Genomic DNA, 26,598 nt, shown 5'->3' with positions numbered 1-26,598 from the left:
AAGAAAATAAGCAGTATAAGCTTCAACAAAGGGCATCGTTTAATGGAAATTTATAAGCAGAGTTTTAGTTAATAGTATTCATTTTTGTTCCAAAGGCTAGCCATGGATGAATGCATATGGATGATTTCAATGTATACATAACAGAGGGAAAATGGAATGTTAATTATTGTTATATTAAACACCAAATAAAATTAAAATCTATTCAGCAGTTTTACCAAATATTCTCTGAGTAAGATCAACAAAAGAGAGAAATGTATGCTGTATTTAACATAACCTTTTGCCTTTGATAGTTTCATCTTTGAAGAATCTAGTGCAGACATGCACAACCTTTGAGTTAAATGCAATCCATGATTCATACATTATTTCAGGTTATAATGCCAGCATTTTAAAAAGAATTTATACAGCACTCTTTAGAGAATTTTGGCATATGTTTTTTATGTGTGATGAACTCATATTCTTATGCCTTATTCAACTGACAGTGATTGACATATAATTTCCATCAGTTATAGCTAGTGGTAGTCTTGTTAGTTTCCCTCAGTAAAATCTACTAGGCCAGCAGAATTTGTGACCCACTGCACTGAATGAAACCCACCAACCATGTATGGCAACCTTCTATTTGCTGCCTGCCTAGGATTACAAACACAGGAGACTGTTAAGCACCGAACAGGCCACAGTATATGCTAATAGGCTGTGTTTTTTTGGTTGGCCATAATTTGGAGGTCTTGTTTAAAGAAACAGTACTTCACACAGACCAGAAAATATGAATGCTATTCATGATTCACAGGGAAAAAAAGTTTGCCAACCTCTTATTGTAAGCTTGCTATATAATTGAGAGTTCATTTCCTTGTCTCGCTGGTAACGACGAAATTCATCAACTGCCTCTCGTAGCACTGTGACAGCCAAAACAAATCCCTGTTTAAAATATAACAAACATTTCCCGAAATGGAAAATATTTCTATTAAAATCCACAGATAAGAAAAGCATGCGCTTTATATTTCATTTTAGTAGGACTGTTTGGAGTTGTTGTGTGTTTTCTTCCCTTTTGCCAAGGTCATAGTTATTCCAGAACAGCTGAGGAAAATTTGAGACATAGCCAATGATTTCTGGAAACATTTCCAAAACATGTGATAAAACTATTGGACAGGCTCTCATCACAAGAACAAAATATAGTACCCTCCACTCAAAGCTATTTTCAGATAAATTCACATCTAAAAGGCAATGGGATGGTTCATATGCAACAACAAACTGTGGGTGTGTAGCTGTATTAACAGAGCTGATAGGGCCAATGCACACTGGCACCCCACTCTCTCCTTTCCTGGTTCAAGATACATCATAGTTTTCCCTTCTGTGCAGCTTCAATTTGTGCTTGCTCTGCAAATCAGGAGCAAACCCTGGTTTTCAATTCTTATTCAGAGAGCAAGCACAAACCAAAGATGACTTGCTTCAAACCAGGAAAGGAGGAAGGGCATTCCAAGCTCAAGCGAGGGGGAAGCATATGAGCCAAAGGTTCAGGCACGCAACACCAAAGCATGGTTTTGATGTTACAGCTGCACCAACCCATGGTCTCCAAGACATGAAGCTGAGGTGCATGATAAAAATCATCAAGCACGCTTACTTTTAAATAAAGGTTGAGATGTAACAAGAGAAGACTAATCTCCTAAATGAGTTTTTCTTTTTGCCTTGAAGGTGCGTAGCTTGACTTTGGTTAAAAATTATAGTGAGTCAAAACTCAGTTATTTAGGAGTAAGTTCCATGGAATCAATTCCATGGAATCAAAAGTGTACTGAAACATTTGTTTTTAGCTGCATATACTAGATCAGATATACCAAACTTTTGGACTATGTGCCACATGTAGACCTTATAGCATTTTTTTTCTGGAGTAGTTATAAAAAAGTTTGGCCAATTCCCTTTGAAAATAAAATCAATAACCAATGTTAAATGTAATTTCCTGGCTATAGCCAGATACTTCCAATGTTCTTATACAGCATATGTAGAATCGTAGTTCTTAAATTATAGCACATACAAGTTGTAACTTTTTATTATAGATAAAAGTATTTTTTTTTTAAATGTGCTTACTTTTCCCAGACACACACAGGTCCATTTAACATGAGAGTCACATTTCTTTTGATCTGACTCGGTTCAGATGTAACACATCATGATCTGTGAAGTGTTGTTAAGAGACCAGGAGTTACCCTGCAATTCCTCTCCTTTCCTCACAAGATCGTATTCTCCTTTGCTCATTTCTCATTCAAAATCCCCCACTAACTATGGTTAGTGTTGCACAAAACCATAAGTATCTGAAACTAAATAGACTTCAGCGTCTGGTTCAAAGCCATGTCGTTTGACATTAGCTCTGAAAGGAGAATGGAGATCATACAAGTGAGAAATGGGAGAAGCATGGAAATCAGAATACTCCTGATCTCTTAACCATTAAGAAATAGGAAATGTTTCTTCTGCACTGAACGTCTTTCATGTGTGGTAGAGACTAGTGTGGTGGAAGAGAGCCACAGAGCTGATCCCCAAAGCTACTGTCAGGGACTGGGATGGGACAGTGGCAGAGCTGGGCTTCATGAACACACCAGCAGAGCCAATCCTGTGCTCTTGCCAGCATATATGCACAGAACCAACATCACCACCACTGCTCTTTTCAGGTAAGCTGCCATGCCATCAGTGTTAGGAGACAGTTCTATACAACCACACTGGCCATGTGCACACAAGCTCATAAAGGAAATATATATATCTATATATATAGTTGTATAGCATTTTTGATTACCAGAGGAGCCCAATAGGTGTAGAGGTAGCCTATTTTCAGCGCTGGTACGAACTGTGAGCAGGAGACTACGAGAAAATAAAGATTCAAGAAAAACTTGAATTGTTCATATAAAACCTAAAAGTGAAAGAAAAAAGAAAAACCAGGAAATGGTGCTTTCAAAAACATTTCCAGTACGCAGAAACTTTTTTATGTAACAGGAACTTTAATCACAATTATAATCAATAATAGTTTCTTTTCCTTTTTTGAGTGCTGCTTTCAACTTGGCTTGAACAATCTCTACTATCACAGAAAAATCAATCAATAGTAACATGAACATTTAATGATGATGACTATTCCAATATAAAATATTAAATAGAAAATTCATCCATAATATAGGCATTATAGTATCTAGCATTTATTGTAGCACTACAAAATGTTTATTAGACTAAACATGTATTATCTTAGCAATACTTAGCAATACAACAAGCAATACAATAAGCAGAGTCCAAGCATGTAGAGGAGGGTATCCTTTACAGGAGCCCAGACACTGATAAGGGGGGCCCTGTAATTTACAATGGGGGGAGGGTACGTGTTTGGTGGTTACTAATAGAATCATAGAATTGTAGATAGTCAGCAAGCTTTGCTAAGAATTGTTTTCAGGCTAGATATTTTGTTAAACAAAACTAGCACACGACGAAGGTTGGGTAACAGTGTGAGCCATAGCATACTTTTATAAGTTTAGAAGTATAATTTCAAAATTAAAAGAGAAGCATTTTTTCATGGCTCATGAAACTGTATGCATGGAATGGGACTGTGGCGTGTATGTAAAGGTAAAGGTAAAGGGACCCCTGATCGTTAGGTCCAGTGACGAACGACTGGGGTTGTGGTGCTCATTTCGCTTTATTGGCTAAGGGAGCCGGCGTACAGCTTCCGGGTCATGTGGCCAGCATGACTAAGCCGCTTCTGGCAAACCAGAGCAGCACACAGAAACGCCGTTTACCTTCCCACCAGAGCAGTACCTATTTATCTACTTGCACTTTGATGTGCTTTCGAACTGCTAGGTTGGCAGGAGCAGGGACCAAGCAATGGGAGCTCACCCCATTGCGGGGATTCAAACCGCTGACCTTCTGATCAGCAAGCCCTAGGCTCTGTGGTTTAGACCACAGCGCCACCCGCGTCCCAAGTGGTTTGTGTAGGAGAGGCCAATGCTACTCATCCTCAAAAAATGTTTGAGCTTCTAAAAGATACTTCAGTTATATCTCCATAATACAGATGGGGAACTAACCTGAGAAAACAGTGATTTGATTAATGTTCTCTAAATTCATAGCTAAAGTGAGGCCACTATTCAATAACAAATGTGATAAAAGAACAACTCCAGTATTGCCTAGCCATTAGCAACAAGAGTAATGAATACAGAAAAGTACATAACCTTCCAAAAAGAAAGAGTTATGATATAAGAGGAAACAGTATGCATATAATCAAAGTGATACAAATTAGTTGCTCTGGATTGTACTGTACAATAAAATCAGCATAATATAACCTGTCACTCTACTATTATCCCTAGCTACTCTCCCCAAGGGAAAAATGTTAATATTGTAATTTATTTATGTTTAAATACATTTCCTTTTTTAATATGAAAATAAAGAATGTTACCCCAAAGTCTGCATGTGGGTAGAATGCAAACACAGTGCATTCAAATGTAAGCTCCAGACAAACCAACGTATTATGGAAATTTCAATACAAGGGAAATTCAATTGGTTTAGCAGTTATTACTGATTTACAAGTATGTGTACAAATGCTAAGAGGTACGCTACAGAAATACTGTGTTTATATTTACAATGAAACTTGATTATTCTGTTCTAGAATGTTTAAATTCTTATATAAATTAATCTCAGCAGGGTAACAATATTTCCTCCCTCACCACTAATTAATTTAAAATCCCAGTTAGTATCAATTAATAGCTCAGTAATTTGCATTCATACTAAAGCCAGAATAGGATTCCAACTGTGCAATTACCAAACGCTTTCAAACTATTCCATTTCCTAAGGAAAAGTTTAAGAAAAAATATTCCAAGACTAATAATGCATCTGGACTATGCTGTGCCAACAGGTGTTCACAAATCATGGCTGATCTTTGCAGGCATCGGGACTCTGCCTAAACCCCTGAAACACACATTGTGCATTTAACTACAGTAATCAATGTCTAAATGTATACTTAATGACCTTTAGGAAAACGTTCAGTGTAAATAGAGAAAATTTTGGTTTCATGCAATGAAGATGAAAATATTTGTCTGCATGAAAGCAGTTGACATTAATACTCTCAAAAGAAAACACATTATGGAGTCCACATTATGGACTCACTTTTTCTTTTTAATAAAGAAGGGGTTATAAGTAATATCCTTGCATGTGCCAGCTAGCTGAATAATGTTGGTGGGTTAGGGGGAGTGTAAGGAGAGAGGAAAAAACCAGTGCACAAGGTTTACAAAAATCTGCATTCTTACTGAAATTAAGAATTGAAAGACGCAGCATTCTTGTCAACAAGTAACCAACAAGATAATTTATTACTGTGGAAAAAGGCACAGTATATAATGGCCTGTTTATTTCACACTCATTGAAACACCTCTCCCTCAAGAGTTACTTTTCAGTCAAATATTAAATTAGAAACTAACAAGGCTGGCTATCCAAAGAATCAATGCTAAAGTCATAGAATTTACTGAAATCAGTCAAAGAACAAAAAAATAAAGCCAAACTGTGCCCTTTTGTGATTTGCACAAAATGTATTACAACAAATTATTATTGTCAGTGTTGAAAAGAATTCTGCATCTTGAAAACCATAATAAGCCAAAAGAAAATCTAAAGAGACAGAACATTATTTTAAACTGGATTTAGTTAATACAGGGTTTTGTTATATGCCTATAAAACACATAATAGCCAACACCGTATAAAGGTTTCTTACATAAAAACAATTGCTACATTTATGGGTGTTTTTGTAATCTGTACCACTAGCCATACTGGGGAATTAACTTTCCAACCACTTATTCTGCATTTAAAGTCAACACTCTGCGAGGAACATTTCAACAGAGATGTGAAAAACAAAAAAATAAAAATAGGAGGTTGGTTTACTTGTGAGCTCAAAATAAGGGAAAATATTTATCCCTCTCTCATTAATGCACAATTTAGAGCCACTAGGTAATGCACAGCTTTAAAACTGCAAAAAAGCAATATAAACTCTTAAAAATTTCTTGGATAAGGAATGAATGTAAGTAAAGAATATGTATACGGATTTTAGCCCTGCTTTGTTATTCACATTTTATACTTACTAACTGATTACCAAATACTAAATACATGTTCATATATAGCATTAATGTATACAAGCCACAAGTTTACCCAATTAAAAAAATGAACACATGAAGCACTCTCACTTCTCTACACTTCACCCTTTGTGTTTTGCACAAAAAAGGTTAACGGGACAATCCTATACAGGTCTACTCAGAAGTTGGTATTACAGAGGTCATAGGAGCTCACTTCCAAATAAGATAGCATAGGATTGTAGCCTACAGACAGGTCTTTTTCTACTCTTGTGTTTACTTTGACCTGAAGGTACAAACAATGCAATGCAATGCTTCCAGCAAGGGAACAATTTGAAGTCAAATTTATACAGCCTTCAAATCGGACACACATTTTACTAAGAGGTCATTTTACATGTACCTATCCTGAAGCGTAAGATTAAAAATATTCATTAACAGGTATTTTAAATCACCCAAAACCTGTAGGACCGATCTAATAAAATTTAAACACTTAAAACTATTTTTTGTCTTTGCTGGGAGATTTAATCATATGCTTATCTATCCTACTAAAATCAATGAAACATAAACATGCTTTACTTTGTCTGGATCATGTCATATAATTGTGTCTTAAAACTGGTGTGCCCAATGTGACGCCTGAGGCCACAATGGCACCTGTGAAAAGCTTCCCCTCACTCCCCCCTTCACCACTAGTTATCTTCCCCCACCCCATGCACCTTGGAAGTCAGCAGATATCAGTCTGAAAAATTACAGTCAAGATGGGGGCTTGTTGGTATTTCCTCTTCCATCTCACTAGCCTTCCATGTTGAGATTGGCCCTCCAACAGAAAAAGGTAAGGTGTAGGAGATGTGAGACCCAGGGGGCAGGAGATGTGAGACCCAGGGGGAAGGGTAAAAAAAAAGAAAGGAAGGAAGGAATTGAGTATGTGTCAGAGTGTACGGGGTATGTATATTTGTTTCCTCCCATCTTTTCTATGTGTCTCTTCCTTGCTTTGTTTCCCCTCTCTTCTCCGGGTTTCTATGTCTGATTCCCCACCCCAGGGCCTGGAGGTCTGTGTTTGCCTTTTTCTCTCTCCTTATCTCTGGGGGCCTGTCGTGGGCATTCCTCCTCCCAGCTTGTATCCCTCTCAGTGCCCAAAAAACACATGGATGCAGTGGGAATGAGGAGAGGGCAGTTCCTACAATTTGTGACAGTTCAAGTTCAGAAAGGCAACTTTTTGAAAATTCCAGATTTGCCCACAGGCCCAGAAATAATCTGCTTTAGAGGATTAACTGTATTTATTGTTGGGCGTTCTCTTGTTATGCTGTTTTATTGTTTTCCTCCAAATGTTTTATTGTGCCCTTGTTTTTTTAAAGAAAATATATACCTGTGATCTTTTGATGAAGGGTGATAGACAAATTAAATAAAAACAATACCTAAAAATAATTTGCCAGTCTCTGTTCCTCACAGGTAATCATCACTGATCCCACTAATCACTTTAACCAACAAGCACATTTCTCAGTGGGAAAAGAGGATTGCCTGAACTTCAAATAAGCATGAAACGATTGTACAACTTATCATTCAAATTATTTGTTTTAAAATATTGTAAGACATACAATTTATAAGGGACATAAACTAAGCCCACCTTTAAGGAATCATTAGTAGCCTTACCCCAGGTATAAATGTAAAGATATTGTATTTTTGATTTTTTATAGCATTTCTTGGATATTTTTCTTCGCATTTTTCAGGACATCCAAGCCATACTGTGCGTGCTTTGAGTTCTTTCTTTCTCCGGCAAATGTTTATGAGCCAATCACAGCAACTGCAAGGAAAAAGAAAGCTATGCTTTAAATGTCAGTATAGTATATTCAGCTTGCTAAAAGGAAAGCAGTAGTTCTTAAAGAAAGTAACTCAATGCAACTAACTGATCTCAGATGCCTATTTTTTATTTTTACAGTATTTGTAAACAGAGTCATGTCCACAAGCTTCCTGTGTATTTTAGGAATGGTGCTAGTTCTGTCTTAACCAAGTCGACTGCAAAGCAGTTCCATAAATTCAGGGCACAAAGCCTGGTTTTTACTGAGTTCAGCAACAAACCTAGGGAAAGGATGCATTGGATCTCTGCCACTGTTTTCCTAGGCTTTCCCTCCCCCATCCCATGCACTCCCGATAGCAACTCAAATATGCTTCAAAGGGCTCCTGACCTTCCAGGAAAGCTTCTCAGAGTGAAGGCTGCTGCCGTCAGCAGAGGAAGGCTGAAATGCCACTGCATATATATGTGGCACTTTGCAACTCGGCCAGCAGCTATAGTGGACAGAGTATAGGATTATAATTTTTTTACGAACACCGCAAGACAAAATGTAGCACCTATATGCTTAGAAAAGCTGCCCTGGTGGTCATAATCTATATAGAAAAGAACTGCTTTATGGCTTTGATGCAGCACTATAGATTTTAATATGCGAATTATTCAGTTTTGTTTGATTAATTTTAATTCTTAATAATACAACAAACAGGAATTAAAGACCTTCAACATCTCTTTGTGCTTTCAATTACAAAACAGAATATTTTGAGTGAAGAGTTTTGAGTTCATGAATTGGAAGGCTGACTCGGGTAACAACTATTCCTCCCCTTTAGGCAGGTGCCAAAACCTTCATCAGCTTAGCAAACAAATTACATATGTTTGAACAAAGTTTGGCACTGCTAAACAGTGGTGATGCCTGTGATAAAGGACTGATTGGCACCTAGAGATAAGTACACTTTAAGCCCTCAGATGCAATGAGGTCTCCACTGATGGAAATAATTATAGATTTTGACAATTCAATTTTAAGTATTTATTGCAAGCAAATAGGATTCAATACTTTCAAGACGTGGATATCAGCAAGCCTGTGTCCATCTGAAGCAGAAATCCCCATCAGTTGGTATACAGAGGCTGCTGCACGCCTTTTGCGATCATGTGCCTTTTGCCCGCAAAACAGTAACAAAGGCTTCTCTGTGCAAGTCAAAGGATACATAGTTACATTCAGAGAAACATTTGGAAGAAATAATCTAAGGTTAGTATTGAGTTTACAAATAAAACATTTACACAACAGTTGCTAACAAAGGGTAGTAATGAGACCTATTGCTTAAAGAGCATTAAAAAAATATACTTTGAGTTATGGGGAATGTAATTTTTAGAGGTTGCTGTTAATATTTCTTATCTGACATTCACCATAAGGTCCTAGGGTGAGTTGCAACAATTAAAAATATATACCGTATTGGCCTGAATATCAGCCTCACTTTTTCCCAAATTCCGACCGTGAAAAGTTAAAAGTGTGGCTTATATTTGCAACCTTATGGTATGCAGCCGAGAGCACAGGGTAAACAGCACCAGGAGTGTGGCGAAGTGGTGCCCGCCCCGTGCATAGTCCCTCATCCTCTCTCCCAAAGCCCGGGAAGGGAGACAGCAAGGAAGGGTAAAGGCCACCAGCAACACAGCATGGCTCCCCCCCCCCCCAAGCAGACAGGAACAGCAAGGAATAGAGAGGCTTATATTCAGGTTCCCCCCTCCTCCAATTTTAAAAGGCTTATATTCAGGTGCGGCTTATATTTGGGCCGATACGGTATATTAAAAACAGTAAAAGCAGATTACAATAAAAAGGATAGGTTGGGTCCTAAAATATATATCAAAAGTGTCAAAGGCCAGAATGAAAGAAGTGTGTCTTCAGCATATGATGAATACTACACAACAAAGGTACCATACTCACATATGTGGACAAGAAATTGCACACATTAAGACAAAATGCCCTCTTCCCATACTGCCATCCCCTGAACTTGTGAGTCCCCAAACACCACATCCAAGACTACCTCTGCCAGCTCAGTCTAGAAGGCTGTAGTGTAGCAGGGCAGATACACTATCATCCCTGTTCTGATCCAAGACCACAAACAATTCCTTGAACCCAAGAACAGTGTGGATTGGTCTCACTGCGAGGGAGTTTGAATTTCTATTGATGATGATGGCATCAGTCCTCACCACCAACGCTGGCCTGGAGCGGTCTTGCACTGCATAAGCAGGCAGACTCAGCTGGGTCAGCATAGGATATGGATTTATAGATTTGTTTAGTAAAGTTATCAAGCCCTTCCAAAATATAATTTCTTGTTACCATAGACAACGTATCAAATGAAACGCAAATTCAATTTGGATCAACCCAGCCATGACACAACTATCACCTGATACCCAATATAATAGCTAAATGCTTTGGACGGGAGAACCAAATACTTTTGCTCACATTCTAACTATACATTGAGTTTCCTTTTCATCTAATTTAAAAAAAGGTTTTTAGACAAAATCATACAATTTCAATTTATATAACCAATGGATATTTTTATTAAATGTGCTATTATAGAAAAGATGCAAGACCTACTTGCTATAACCAATAGTACAAGAGAGAAGGCTGTTGTGTTGTTTTACTACTTACCTCTCTCATCTTTATCTCATGTACACATATATATTTCCAGTATAATTAAAGTTAACAAAAACTCTGGAGAGCATAATGGATAGCAGAATAGATTTTGTTAAAGTTTAACTTATTGTAATAAAAATCTGTATAGTAACATTGTTTTTTCCTAAAAACAGAAAAAGTACCCTAGTGGCACTGATTAGAGATTAGCAATTGTTGAACAAAACTGGTATAGATCTTACTATTTTGCATATGAAATAAGTTCTGCCAAGTCAATAGCTGAACTTAAAAAACGTTTTAAAAAAACTTTCCAGCCATTCCCACTTGTACTCATTTTCAAGCTTAACTATAAGGAAATTACTCAGAACATTTTTTTTTTTAAATCAGAAAGACAATAAAATAACCTATATTGGCATACTTAGTCCAAGGATAAGCTATTCTTTATTAAATTCTAAATAGCAAGAACTACATCTACAAAGAAAACATACTGTAATTAATGTACTCAACGGGTAGCTTTGATAATCAGGCCTAAAGCGACACAGTAGTCATGTCATTCTTAAAAGATCAGCATTTTCCCATGCCTCTGAACAACAAATGTGTTGCAGATTAACTGAAAGTGTACAGGCCATCTTACAGTCCAAATTAATTCGAGTATTTGATATCCCCTTCATTTCATATGGAAATGTTCAACCGCACCATTTTCACAGGGACAAAGTAAGTGTGTCTGTGGGTATATACACATATATATCGGAGAGAACTGCAATGTACATCTCATGAGAAAGAAATCAATCTAGTCCAAAGAACTCCAGAGTATTGATCTATGTGCATTATACTTTCACAAGCTAAAAGAGTGTGTCTAAATTAAAAATGGAAGAAATAATTACAACTAAAAATGAGTTAGCTTTCAAAAGCTTAACATAGCATATTCAATTAAGTTTTATTCAGAGTAGACACAAGGAAATTAATGGACCTAACTTAGTCAAGTACATTACTTTCAATGGGTCTACTCTGAGTAAAACTTAGTTGAATACTATTCATTGGTTATATTTTTCTGAAGGCATTAATTGTATTACAGATCACTGAAATCAAGCACACAGGAATTCTGCCAATTCTGAGAAAGGTAACATAGCTACTGTGCTTAACAAGCTTAAAGAAGAGAGAGCTTGATATTTTGTTGTTTTTGACACTGTAAGGATAAATTTGGGCAGAATGTTTCCTCATTTATAGGTAGTGTATCCTCAGATTTAAGATATTTGAGGGAAAGTAGTTTAGATATTCTCATTTTTTATACTGATGCTATTGACAGTTTTAAAATACAAGCAATTCTATAATTAAAAATATCTAGAGGAAAACTGAAGTTTAGCAAGGTCTGTTAAGCTTGTAATTCACGGACTCAACAGCTTTAACAGTGTTGTCCTATAAGGTGTCTACTCACTTGTACAGTGGTACCTCTAGCTGCGGACTTAATCCGTTTCAGTGTGCTGTTCGCACCCCAAAAAGTCCACAATTAGATTGCTTCTGCGCATGCATGGGCGGCGAACTCGGAAGTAAACACTTCCAGGTTTGCTGCTTTCGTAAGCTGAAAGTCCGTAACAAGAGCGGAACGCAACATGAGGTATGACTGTACAGGTAACTCGCAACCTATGCACATTTAACTTGTGTACATTCAGCTTTACGCTCTTGGCAAAAAACTGAAGCAAGTTTGGCTTTATGTACTATCTTTGGAACATAACCCCATGTAAGTTGAGAGTCACCTGTACATACAACTGACTTCAATTAAAGGTAAAGGGACCCCTGACCATTAGATCCAGTCGTGACCGACTCTGGGGTTGCAGCGCTCATCTCGCTTTACTGGCCGAGGGAGCCGGCGTACAGCTTCCGGGTCATGTGGCCAGCATGACTAAGCCGCTTCTGGCGAACCAGAGCAGCGCACGGAAACCCTGTTTACCTTCCCGCCGGAGCGGTACCTATTTATCTACTTGCACTTTGACATGCTTTCAAACTGCTAGGTTGGCAGGAGCAGGGACTGAGCAACGGGAGCTCATGTCGCGGGGATTCAAACCACCAACCTTCTGATCGGCAAGTCCTAGGCTCTGTGGTTTAACTCCCTGGTAAATGTTAAAGCCTGAATGTATGGTTCCATCTCTGTATTTGGGTACACGAAAGAGCTGGGCTATCACATTTGGATATAATAAATTCATTATTCACAATAAGAATGGGCTACTATAGAGAGGAAACATTTCTAAAAGACATAACTCGTGTTACAGAGCTGCAGAAGAGATTCTGACACAGAGTTCAAGAGATACAGTTCAATTAAGTAAGGCACATGTCCTAGCAGGGCTACAAAATGGCTGCGTAACTGCTCAGCTCAGTCTTTCCTATGTGATGAATGCTCTTCCTGCTTCAAAAGAGCACGTATTTTGCTTTAGATCACTGAATAGAATAGAAGGCAATGCTACAAGGCTTTGCCAAAACCAGAGAAGGTGGTCTTACTGTTTATTTCAAGGCTTTGGATGAGACAAAATAGTGCATGGATCACACAATATGCATGACAGATTTAGACCCCAACTGATTCTAATAATAATAATAAACAACAGCTCAGTTCTCAACTTTTAAACAAAGCTTAATGAAAGCTGAAGCGCAATACTGAAACTTCTAGAAGTAAAGATGGCTGATTTGGTCTGCGTCTAGACAACATTATGACATCAGCATCAGAGGCCCTAGACATCGGGCTTCAAAATTCGGAAGAGCTATATATTTGGCTACTTTCACAAAGTATATTAATAACTGTTTTTTTGTATAATGTATTGTATCATGTGAGCCATTTGGTTCTCAGAATCAGCACCCTCGCTAACACTGTAATCACAGTTCCTGAAGCAACAGGGCCAGAGTTATCCATGAGCAAGTGGACAGTGATGTTCTGCCTCTTCTACATGTAAAAGACAAAAAGTAGTACTGCAAAAGAAGACCATACTAGAATTATAGATGTGGTCAAAGAATTAATACATCCTCTTTTGCATGATGTTCTCCTGGCTTCTTCCCATCACTTGTAAAACTTTTAATGAGATGCCCTGCCTCTCAACTAGCTGGGGCTGATGGGAGATGTAGTCTGAAACATGGAGGGTACCAGCTGAGGAAGGCTGGTGTACATAATCATTTGTTATGTGCATTTCAGAGAGGGGTTTGTAATGTAGAGTGTATATGCAGTATACGCAGTAGATGTCTGTGTACATTCCAGTTTGTAACTAACTTTCCATTAACCCTACGGTTGGTGAATGACAACACTTTTAAGTGCTGGCTCAGGCTCCATCAACAAGACATGCAGCTTCTTCCAAACAGTCCTCAGAAATTGTGCAGGGTAGCAGCAGATTCTTGGCTATAAGAAATAAACTGTTATTTGTCCTTAGCATTGTTCCTAAAACCCCAAACCTAGCATACCGTACCTAGCTCTGAAATATATGTGTGACAAAGCAAACTAAATTGATCAATGATATTTTCATTTTATAGTTCTATATAGCCTCCCCCAAACAGAAATGTAAAAGACAATAGATTATATAAAAGTACCTGAAAAAATGCGGGGGGCACCCAAAGCTAATGACTATTTTTGCAATTCTGAGCACATGCAAATGTACAAATCTTTATCACATTACTAATCACGGCAACTTTTTATTGTGCAAAAAGTGTGTTTAATATAAGTCTAACATGAGAGAGCTCTGACAATGCAAGACTAATTTCCTCAAGAGACTCTGCTAAAGTCAAGCATGAGAGTTCAACACAAGAGGTTTTATAAATGACAGCAGAGTACTGGGAGATAATTCTAACTTGTATTCACTCTAGAGTCATCAGTTACATGTACTTTTTAACCTTTAAAGCTGAAATGTTAACTTATCATCAGTTAATGAATTTACGTTTCCCCCTTCACCAACATCAATCAACTCAAGATATTACCCACCGTTAGTGAATTAGTGTTAAGGCTCTCGGGAACATCATTGAAAGGGTACTGCCATCTCTCTTTCCAGGTCATAAAAAATAAGTTAGGAATGAGGCCTCCAAATGGGATTTTTGCCCATTTTAATTCCTAAACTAATGAAACTTTGTAAGGACAATACGCTCTAGGAAAAAGGACCTTTTGGCAAACTATTTTGAGGGGATGGGCAGTGTCAGCAGCCAGCTACAAAGAATAAAGCATGAGGATAAAATGTTATTGACAGTAATGAAATGATCACAACAGCCATCACTGATGAGCCAAAGAACAATGGAAAATCAGATTCTGAGGCTTCCCACCACTGGTGCCCTTCCACCCTTCGGATTCCGTTCTTAGACCGAGGTAAAGTTTGCAAACCGGGACACTACTTCCGGTTTTGTGGAGTTCGTAAATCAAATCATTCATAAACAGGGCTGTTCTTAAACCAAGGTACCACTGTATTTACATAAACTCAGGACAAAGAGCAGCAATCTTTGGCCACTCATCATTGTCACTCCCCAATGGCTGTTTCCAGAATCCTCCTCCCTACCCCACTTGCCTCATGCTGAAATGGAAGTTACACTCTCCCAGAGTAACCTGGGGGAGAGGAGAAAGGCTCAGTAGAAGTACACATCTTCACACACGCTCTTTGAGCTGAAATTGCTCTGTTAGGAACCACCTTGGGACTTGACAGAGGCCAAGTAGAGGGAGGCTAGGAAGAATTAGCTTCAGAGATCACATAACTTCTGGCACATAGTCACTCTTTCCTCCAGTGACAGCTTCAGGGATGAAGGAAGAACGAAGGCAAAAGATTATCGGCATTCCTTAATTCCTCCCCACCCCACAAGGAATCCTAAGAGGGTAGAAAAAAGTGTTTTGGGGTTTGCTTTCACCACTTCAGTTCAAACCCATCCTGCCCCACAGTAAACTCCATGGTGGCACATAATTGCAGTTTCTTAATTTTCAAATATTTTTCTTTCTAAAATAAAATGGTTTTTTCTTTAAAATACTTTTTACGTTAAAAATCACCCTGGATTTACTTAAACTACAAGACAAAATCAAACTATCACAAAAAAGAAAAGAAAAACAGCAACAAACCTGGTACAAAGGAATTTCCATCCACCGCAGACAAACCATTCTAAACCTCGTTTTCTCTGAAAAATTCTGGCCCTTGGCAAAGTATGGTAATCACTTTCATCATTTTCAAACCCTTCTTCAGACATCATTAGGGGCATTTCATCCAAATGCGATGACTCGTCTTCTACTTGGTACCTATTGATTTTGTAAATAAATAGATAAATAAATGAGAACACTGGACTAACTCCAAATAATTGATAACATTCTTTTTAGCTGCTATGTATATATAGAATGCATTCAAAGCATTATTAATATATAAACACGCAATGGCCTTGTCTGCACACACTAAGCCAAATAATAGTTAAGCATGAATGAGCAAGTGCACTGGTATAGTTAGAAAACTGCAGCCACTTTGATCCTCCCCTGCTCCTGAAGCTAAAGCATACTACCAGGAGCTAAACCATAGTTTGACTGAGAGGACCTGAGAAGAAGAAGAAGAAGAGTTTGGATTTGATATCCCGCCTTTCACTCCCCTTCAGGAGTCTCAAAGCGGCTAACAATCTCCTTTCCCTTCCTCCCCCACAACAAGCACTCTGTGAGGTGAGTGGGGCTGAGAGACGTCAAAGAAGTGTGACTGGCCCAAGGTCACCCAGCAGCTGCATGTGGAGGAGCGGAGACGTGAACCCGGTTCCCCAGATTACGTGACTACCGCTCTTAACCACTACACTCAGTGTCAGAACTGAGTTCCAGCTGGAAAAAAGCCCTGATAAGGCTTTTCTCTTTTACTGGTGTCAACCTCAGCAGCTCATACCAGTTTTTAGGCTATCTGTCTTGATATCCCATGTGTGCATAGACTTCAGTCCAGAATTTGATCAACTCCGGACCTAGGCCTGCTAGGAGGAGGTGTCTTTGGGGATGTTCACACCACTGGCCACTGTCTTGCAAACAATATAAGACAGTCAAGCAGCCAATGTCCACCATATTTGGAAAAATGACCACTGCCCATAACTTGATCATGCATTTGGAAGCATGTGTGGAGACCATCTAATCACGAGTTTTTATGACAATAAAGAATGATCTATGATTGGAATTCTGCTCTGTGATTGCTGTGTCATTATGAACTGAAGAGAGCAGAACCACTGCCCTCCCTTTCTTTGGCATCCTACAAGTGTCAAATCTTATGGGGGGGGGAAACCACGTGCTGCTGTTGGTACATCTGGATCTGTGGCATTGAACTCTTGCATTACTTGCTAACCCCAAACTCTTCCTTAACCATGTTTAGTTTGGTCACTCAACCTCAGGTGCTTGCTAAGCTACACAGTTATGAGGCAAGAGAAGCTGGAAAACAAAACAACCCTGGTCATTGTTTGTTTGATCATTTGTGGACAACCTGTGGTTAGCTGAACAACTATGGCCTAGCATTATATGAGAACCAGGCACATATAAGCAATGGTATATATCTCATGGCATTCCTTTACACTTGTTAGTGTTAAAGGAATTATGGACCACATTAATAGGATACTTTTCTCAACATAATTCACACTGAAAAATCATGAAACAATTGCTGTTAAAACAAAGTTCTAAGACTGAGAAATATATGCCTGACTATTCAATCTGGGCAGGAAGGGGAGGGGAGAGAAAATCAAAATCCTCCATTGCACAACTGACAATGAAACAGGGTACACCCATCTTTGTCAAAAATTATATATTTCTATTCACCAGTAAACTAAAAGCATTTCTTATCATCATCTCAGGAGTTAAAGAATGAAATTTATTCATACCTCTTATAAAAACATGTTTTCTCAAAAATATTTTAAAATCAAGAACTGTGGTATTAACTCTACAAGTGTGCCAACTACTAAGATAACAAATAAGCATAATGTTTAGTAACTTGACTTCAAAATGCAGCCTTTGAACTGGCAAGCAATTTATTCTTCTCCAAAAAGCAATTTTCCTATTGTGTTAGAATTTTTACCATAGTATTTAAAAACAATACAATGATGAATAATGGATTTTTCATAGGGAAAAATCTCAATTTCTTTGTGATCTAATCCCATGTACACTGAATTGTGCTAGTTTACCATGAGTGACAAACCAATTAAGTATAATGCTAGAAACTTTTTCTAAAATAAAGCTCTGAAAGCCACATGAATAAATAAGTAAGTATGCATAACACATCACGGGTGTTACTAAATCAGATACAAGACAGGTATCTGGAGAAAAAATGGCTTCCAAAAGAAAAAGAACATTAATATTAAACAAGTTCTAACAAAAAAAAAGAAACTAGGAGAAAAGAGATTACAATACGTACTTCAAAATTAACTTTTATATAAATATCTGCTGTGAAAATAATACCATGCTCTCTTCAAATTTTGATGGCTTTTCAAAGGAACAGTAACCAAATGAGTTCATTAAGTGCCAATTGCAATTTACTGTCTACTGCTTAAATCATATCTATATTTTTAAAAGTTGTTTTCTTTTATATTATCACCACACAAACTACATAAACATCAGCAAACCAAAATATGCTTCTGCACATACACTGTCATGAAGGAGCTATTGTAACATTCCTACCCCTCTATTTTTCAAGGCATTCAGAATGACAGTCAAATATAGAAACCCTGAGCAGTCAAGCAAAACTTGGAAGTTTCTTCGTGCATTACTCCTAATGTTTAATTCACGGTGAACTGGCAAGTCGTCACAATTCTCTCCCATTGCTTCTCAAAATTCCTGGCACTTTATTTCTGAATAATATGCTGCTGTGGAGTCACTACTTCATTCTTATAGTGGAAGCATTTTTCAAGTCCAATCTTCTCCTTGCTTCTTTTAATCTATGAAAAACTTTTATACTAGCTGCTGCAATTCTGGAGAGAATTAGCACTTAAGGTTTCATTCTCAGTCGCAAAGAAGTGGGGCGCTCTTTCAGAGTTAGGGTTGAACTGAGATATGATTAAGTTTACTGATGACACCACACTATATAAGAGGGTGGGGGGAATGCAAAGAGTCAAACTGTATGAATGAGCATTAAAATGGCAAAAGCAGTTTACTGTAATTAAGTACAAAGTGATGCACAGTGAGGCAAAAAAACTATCACATAAGTGTTCTGAGATTTATTTTTAAAAATGAATTGAATTTATTTGCATAGGGTAATTTGCATTGGAAAATGCTGAGTTTGCTTGGGAAACTTTTCTACTGGCCTAGAGGATAATCTAATTTAGAAAGTTTATTTTATTTGCATCTAATAAAAAAGCTAAAAACTATGAAACTGCCAAGCTTTCCTATTATTTACTTGGAACTGACATTGTTACAGTACTAATGAACTTTTGAAATGCAACATTTTATGCAGAAAAATAGAGGATGGATTTTTTTTCACCCCATATCATTGTGTAACATACACTGAGCTGGCAGCAAATGACCAGGGAAAAGATCTTGGGTTGTGGAGGTTTGTGTAACGAAAATGACACATTGTCATTACAGCAGAATTCTGTGCAGTAGTGAAAAAGGAAAATTCCACGGGATTGAGTCAGACTTGCTGTGAACACAACTCATTGCCCATGAAGCAATCTGCTGGAGGAAGAAAGAGAGAGGCAATATTAACCAAGCCCCCTTCCTCGTGTGCTGTTCCAGAGAATCAGGGGAGTATCTGAAAAAGGATGTGTGTGTAAAACTATGCATGCTGTCGAGGAAGTGGACAGAGAGTGTTTTTTCTTACAGCCCAATGACACTTAATGGTAGATTTAGGAAAGATTTAGAAAAGACAAAAGAAAGCACTTTTTCATGAGGTGCGGTGTTAAATTACAGAATTTGCCAGGACATGGTGTGGTGATGGCCACCAACACAGATGTTTTAAAAGGATATTAGATAAATTCAAGGAGAATTAAGCCTATCAACAGCCACTAGTAATAGTAACTGCACTCGTACCTCGGGTTACATATGCTTCAGGTTACAGACTCCGCTAACCCAGAAATAGTACCTCGGGTTAAGAACTTTCCTTCAGAATGAGAACAGAAATAGTGCTCCGGTGGTGCGGCGGCAGCGGGAGGCCCCATTAGCTAATGTGGTGCTTCAGGTTAAGAATAGTTTCAGGTTAAGAACGGACCTCAGGAACAAATTAAGTACTTAACTCGAGGTACCACTGTATATGCTGCCTCCAAGATCAGAAGCAATGCCATTCACCAGGGAACAACAGCGGAAGAGGTCTATTTTGCTGATATCCTATTTCTGGGCTTCTCTTATGCATCTGATTGGCCACTAAGGCGGCAAGGGATAACCATATAATGAAGATATCCCCTTCCACATGCAATCACCTTCTAGTCCAGATTGCCTTGACAATTTCTTTGGTTCAATTACAGCAGCCTACTTTGAAATCTTGGCAGATTACACCAACTTCATGCTGAACAATTCTCTGTATTCATATCTTCTTAAATATCACATGATATACACTACAAAACTGCACTACAGAAATATTTACAGAAGTCTATCTTAAAACATAAATTGTAATTCCAAACCAGGGGAGTTAAATTGTTTTCCAAGTACTTCCCTGTAGGTTTACCAGTTTTAGTAACAAAAACTCCTATAACTCTAATTTTTGAAATAATAAATGTGCAGTGTTGTAATACTACCAAAATTTCAAACTATTTTATATCTAACAGTCTCAAAGTTCACATATGCAGTATATGTTGAATATTAAATGCAGTTTTCATGTTTATGGGTTATATATAACACTTCTGTAGATACATGGCAATATTTGGAATTTTATATATCTTTTTAGAGCCATTTAAAATAATGTTTTATTTTTATGGAATATGTGAGCTGATGAATCACATATATAGTGAAGAGCAATTTCTGTAACTATGATGACAACTTTCCCAGTGAATCTGGAAATGTTTTCAGTAACTACAACTGAAAGACCTGTAACGATACCCATGTTGCACCAAGCTCGCACACTGGTTCACATAAATACATACCTGGGATGGGTGAGAACTTCTTATTCTTACATGGATGAGAACTAAGACTTTTAGTCTGCCAAATTTCTATTGCAATAAATGCCGGAGTTTTCTGTTTTAACAGCAAGCTTGGTATCTACTACGTGACCATTGTTATTACAAACCTATGTCACACCCCTTGTTTGAACATTCTTAACTGGAATAAAGTGCTATAATTCTGTCTCATAGGACTGGGCAAACAGATTGACTGAAATAGTATAGTGATGTATCTTGTTTTATTACTTTTTTGTGGATAACACTGGGGGAAAACAAGACACTATCTCTGGCTTGATCTTAAAATAAAGATACCATGAGAATTGACTGATATATTAATACAAAGACATTGACAAAACTTAACTATATGAAACTAGAGAATGCTCACTATTTTTGTCCAAGGTTTAAGTACTTTGTTATCAGAGACAGATACAAAAACATAAAGATGTTTTAGAGGTGCGGGAAGATAACAAAAAGGCCAGGCAGTAAACATGAGCATGAGTCACACATATAAGTCCTGAACCTAAATAATAAAAAACCTTATTTGAGAATAGATTAGATAAACTACTCTAAGCTTTCAAAGGACAATCTTTAAAATGAGCTTCTGAAAGTAGCATATTTCAGAAGCAAGCTTCTGAAAAGCTATGCTTAAGACAAACAGATATGGTGATCTGAAAAATAAAACAAAACCCTATTTTCTGAACCTCTCTCCCCCATTAAAGAAAACACAAGAACAGAAACTGTCTGTTCCTGGACTCTAAAAGAACATATAATACAAACTAAGAATCAAGTAGACTATAAAATAGCTTTAAAACTGTATCTTTATTGAATGGGTGAAAAAAAACTATTTTCTTTTACAAAAAAAAAAGTTTCCAATTTGGACAATGAGAACAACATCCCATACCATACAAACACAAAATGTCAATTAACAGATTTGCATTAATTCTCTAAATCAAATATTTCACAACTACTTTAAAAATTCAGAATAAAAAAGAAAAAAATAGTCTAAGATTTGCGTGTAACTCATGAGTAGTCTATATACAGAACATGCTTCATGGGGACATGGGAACACATTTTACAGTGCAAAACCTGCTGCCCAGATTATCTAGTGTTAACAAGTTTGCTAAAAACAAGATTGTATGCATGATCTGATCCAACAATACATTTGAAAATGTATCAAGGATTTACTTACGTAAATAATTATGTATCTAGAAAACTAAAGTTCTTATCTCAAAGAGGCAATGTTTACTTAAGCACCATTACCCAGTTTACCACCATTTTCCAAACATGTTCTGGGAAAACTTGGAAGCTTATAACAGCAGACATTATTTCCTACATACAGTGGTGCCCCGCAAGACGAATGCCTCGCAAGACGAAAGGGTTTTGCGTTTTTTGAGTCGTTCCGCAAGACGAATTTCCCTATGGGCTTGCTTCGCAAGACGAAACGTCTTGCGAGTTCTTGCGAGTTTGTTTCCTTTTTCTTAAAGCCGCTAAGCCATTAATAGCCGCTAAGCTGTTAATAGCCGCTAAGCCGCTAATAGCCGCTAAGCGCCGTGCTTCGCAAGACGAAAAACCCGCAAGATGAAGAGACTCGCGGAAAGGATTAATTTCGTCTTGCGAGGCACCACTGTACTCACACAGGAATGTTGGGTGGTGTTCTGAAGTACAGTGGTACCTCAGGTTAAGTACTTAATTCGTTCCGGAGGTCTGTTCTTAACCTGAAACTGTTCTTAACCCGAAGCACCACTTTAGCTAACGGGGCCTCCTGCTGCCGCTGGAGAATGATTTCTGTTCTCATCCTGAAGCAAAGTTCTTAACCCGAGGTACTATTTCTGGGTTAGCGGAGTCTGTAACCTGAAGCATATGTAACCTGAAGTGTATGTAACCCGAGGTACCATTGTACAGTCTTTTCATGTGGGGCAATTATGGCCTGGCCAGCACACCATGAAAACAGATTGTGTATCCTATATTCATTGTATCCAGTACACAGGGTATCATGGCAGACCAGTCATGTGAAAAGAGCGCCTTAAACTAACAAAGTCTGAAAACCACAACCCTTGTTTATTCAGGAGTTTAATTTAAATACTTCTGTTTTAAATTTTGTATATTTTATATTTGTATCATTGTATGCTGCTTTGAGAACTAATGATAAAAATTGGGATATCAATTTTTTTAACAAATAAATTATATTTACATCTGCAAAGATATGTACTGTATATGAATGCATTGTTAGTAAATCAACTTGTATATACAACACGGTAGCCTTTTGGAAGCCACTGTTGACCTTATCTGCTATTATCCTGAAGATGTACTGAAATCCATAACCTACAGACAGGCTCAGTAAGTTTACTCCATCATCTTCAACCCCATGACTTACATATTTAACAAAACTAAAAATATGTTACGTTAAATCCCCAATACTAACCTAAGTTGGTAGCTAAATAATTTAGATGTACACACTGAGAACAAATCCAACAACACAATATTTTTAAGGAACATTTTAGATTGTTCTTTGTAAACTGCTTGGAGGGCTTCCGTTGAGTAAGAAGTATATAAATTTAATTAAATAAATAAAATGCTAAACTTAACAAAACCCCTTTGGTCATTTCCTACAGCTACCAGCTGAAAGTCCTTTAATAAATTATAGTGATATACCTAAACCCCTACGTTATGAGTTTAAGAGTATGGTGCCAAGTCCTTAGTTAAGGCATTATACCCTTATGCCCTTTCATTAACATATTTACAAGGTGAAATGAAAGTAACTGTGTCTGAGATTACTATATCTGCACCTCCACAAATATCTTGATATCAGCGTCAACAATGTGCAAAGGATTATATACATTCTGACTTCTGCTAACACAACAGAACTTCCCCTCCTTCTCCTCTCCCTGAACCCTCTCCACTCATCCTCTCTGCTCTTAATTCTCCACAGCAGGTCTGGGCTTGGTGCTTGGGGTAAGGACCAAGGCAAGGTAGTGGAAGTTCCACTGCATGAGCCTAAGTCATTCTACTTGTACAATGACTTAGTTGGATACAACCCAGTTGGGAGCGTGAGAAGAACAGGACTCTAAAAATACAGTGTGATTTTGTGATAGAGTGCTTAAGACTTACAGCAGAATTCTGTGCATATCTACTAAGTGCTTAGTTTCAGTGCTTTAAATAGGGCTTACTGCCAGGGAAGAATGTAGCCTAAAAGTTCCTTCCCACATTTACAAGGCCTTAAGGAATATTTGCACACCTCTATTTCATAATGAAATGTGATTCACATTACTCCATCACACCTTTTCATAGCCCAGTTATACTCCACACTATTGAAAACTCCTCTCTTGAAGAGGGTCTTGTATCTGAGGTGATGCATGTGAGATACTGTATAGTTTGATGTAGTAAGGAAGATGGGTAGTGAATGTAATGTATACACCAACAGCTGTCAAATGATCGCCTTATCATAAATTTCAACTTTATAAATCTGTTCAAGTAACCTATAGGCTATAAAGCTTATGCTTTAAAGACAATAAAAGTTAGTCTCTGAAGTACCACCGGGCTCAATCTGTCTTTTCTTGTATTTACAATGTTCCCAAATGTGTTGATTTTAAAAATAGGAAAACATGTTATCTGCTTCATCTTTTCTATAAGTCCTTAATTTTTCATATGTTTCTCCAAATAAAAGATACCTTTACAAAACCTAAACTTTCTGTGCCTGGAAATCGGATCCCAGAGTGAAAACCCAAGTGCTTATACATATGTACCAGTATTTCCAGTTTTAGTTTGCAGCTTCTTTCTATCAGAGGCTGCCTCCACAAATCACAGAGTACTGGATAAACTCCAAGCTGTTATTGGAAGGGAGTTCAGACACCTCCTTAGGAGTAGGACCAAACTCCCCATTGCCATGTAGGAAATCGCATACCAGCCTAACTCAAAACCTTTGTAATCAAATGAATTCCTAAAGCATCCGTAATCAATTGAACCCAACAGCATGAAACAACTATGTTAAAGTGGTCACCAGATTCTATTTTTAAATAGAACACAGTAACAAATTTGTTCCTCTAGAGCAGGGGTTGTCAACCTGGTCCCTACCTCCCACTAGTGGGCATTTCAGGATTCTAGGTGGGCAGTAGGGGGTTCTATGGCACAAGCTGAATCCTCCTTCCATCAAGCACTGGTGGGCGGTAAGGAAATTTTACCATCAAGAAAGATGCATTAGTGGGTGGTAGGTATAAAAAGGTTGACTACCCCTGCTCTAGAGAAACAATAATAGAGACCTATTCAGGTGCTCTCCCGACATGTATGAGGGAAGAGTAGGCCTTTCCCCATTAATCATGCCCCTGGCTCACACAGACTCAGAAGAATGCGCAAGAAGGGCACCATGCATGCACACAGGCACCCATGGAATGAAGAACCCATAGGATTCCCAAACACATGGGAATCCTTGCCAGTGCCTTTGCAGTTGTTTCTAAAAATCAAAAGCCTCTAGAGACATCTGCAGCAGCCTGAATGAGAAAATTCTGCCTTGTGAGGGGACTCTAATTTCCTCCCTAAACATCTTATGCCAGTATTTCCAACATATTGCAAGTCACCTCAAGAGCTTTGGTTAGTAGGGAAGGCCATTAAAACCAACAATCATTTTCCTCCAAGTAGAATCAAGATTCAGTAGCCAACATCTACAGCCCAGTCTAGAAGTTTGGAAAACTGGGGGGATGGATTCCAGTTCTGCCACTGAACTCATCCTGGATAAGAATTAAGTGGTTCTGTTGAAACTCAACATATGTAAACAAACACCAGGAAGGGTAATCCAGACCATCCACCACATATGATTTGCTCGAAGCTTGAGAAGGACTTAGGCGAGAGACCCTTAACCACAGAGGTGCTCTCAACATTGTTCTTCGCCCATTCCTCCAGTTGCCTATGGTAAGAGCCAAGTGTCAGTGGGGCCCTCCCTGCTTCCTAGAAGTGGCACACTGCTCTACCTACCCTTCCTTCTGATCCCAGAGGTCGACCCCCTCAGTGGCAACAAGGACACACTCTGCACATGCTCAGAGTATTCATCCATTATCACTTTCTATGTTCCAGGGAGGAGCTCTAGGGCATTGCCAAAGCTGGACTTGGAGGCACCGGTCCCAGGGCCGAGACATCACACCACCCCTCTCCAAAATCGGGGCAAAGGGAGCCTGTCAAAGCAGCATCACTGCAGCGCCAACCCCTGAGCACCTTCCCAGAAGGGACAGCCTCCCCCCCCCCCACCTAAGAAAGCTGACAACCTGACGCCCCCACCCAAAGGCCCAGAGAGCCGCAGCTCTCTGTCCGTCGAGTGAGGGCCCCAAACGCCTCAGCGGGGCGAAAGGAACTGCCAGCCAAGTCGGGGGCTGCGCAGGATGGAGCCCATCCCCCACCAGGCACCTCACACACCAGCACCCCTCACGCGCGCCCCCCCCCGCCACTTCCCTCCCGGCCAGTACCTGCTGTGCCTCTGCGCGGCGGAGGCGTTGGTGTAATACGCCGCCCTTCGCTGGGTGCTGCGCGGCACCGGGTGCAGAGGGATTTGGTCCGCCATCTTTCTCCGCCCACCCCCTTCCCTTCCCCTCCCCCCGCCCGCCGGCTGGCCGCTTCCCCTACTCCCCTCCCTCCCTCCCTCTGCCCCGGATTTCCCCCTCCCTCAGCTTAACGGACGGGCGGCGCCGTCACCGCCGACGCCAGTTGACGTCACGCGGCCCGCGCGCAGTGCGTCGGTGACGTAAGCGGGCGGGAAGCGGAGGCTTAGTTTTTCAAGAGAGCAAGCGAAAGAGGAAGCGAGGGGCGTGAGGGAAGCCGAGCCAGGCAGAGCGCCGCGTCCAATCAGCTTCCGAGAAGCGCTCGCGCTCCTCCCCCAGCTAGAAGAGAGCGCGCCGGATGGGCGAAGCGCGGAGTTCTGAAGGGGCTGAAGCGGAGCGGGGAAGGGAAAGCGAAAGCCCAGCGGGGTCTTGGCGGGGAAAGGCAGGCGCGGACCCGCGTCTCCGGCGTCTGTGTGGAGCCGCAGAGATCGCAGGATTCAGGCCCGGGTGCCTCTTCCCGCTCAGCGCTGCTGCATTGAGCGTTGGAAAGCTGGAGGAGGAGAAGATGGCAGCTTCACTCCG

The 26,598-nt window shown here is 39.2% G+C and overlaps 1 protein-coding gene across 6 annotated transcripts in view; it reads right to left on the bottom strand.

Annotated features, from left to right (window-relative positions):
- ATP9B (ATPase phospholipid transporting 9B (putative)) overlaps positions 1–26,062 on the bottom strand; it is a 115,236-nt gene extending 89,174 nt beyond the window's left edge. For 2 of the 6 annotated variants that reach the window (XM_081014128.1, XM_081014129.1), the window contains exons 1-5: positions 25,945–26,062; positions 15,534–15,707; positions 7,707–7,857; positions 2,774–2,887; positions 804–912 (exon numbers count right to left, since the gene is read on the bottom strand). In XM_081014128.1, the coding sequence (XP_080870254.1) occupies positions 804–912; positions 2,774–2,887; positions 7,707–7,857; positions 15,534–15,707; positions 25,945–26,039 (643 nt within the window). In that variant the 5' untranslated portion in view covers positions 26,040–26,062. Of the gene's footprint in view, positions 1–803; positions 913–2,773; positions 2,888–7,680; positions 7,858–15,533; positions 15,708–25,944 lie in introns of those variants that run through there. The other 4 variants (XM_081014130.1, XM_081014131.1, XM_081014132.1 and 1 more) reach the window with 4 other exon arrangements.
- Between the last annotated feature and the right edge of the window lie 536 nt (positions 26,063–26,598).

Source organism: Podarcis pityusensis (assembly GCF_964106645.2).
Source record: "Podarcis pityusensis genome assembly, chromosome: 7".
Taxonomy (NCBI): Eukaryota; Metazoa; Chordata; class Lepidosauria; order Squamata; family Lacertidae; genus Podarcis; species Podarcis pityusensis.
Note: the sequence above shows the minus strand (reverse complement) of the source record. Positions and strands in the feature narration are given on the sequence as shown.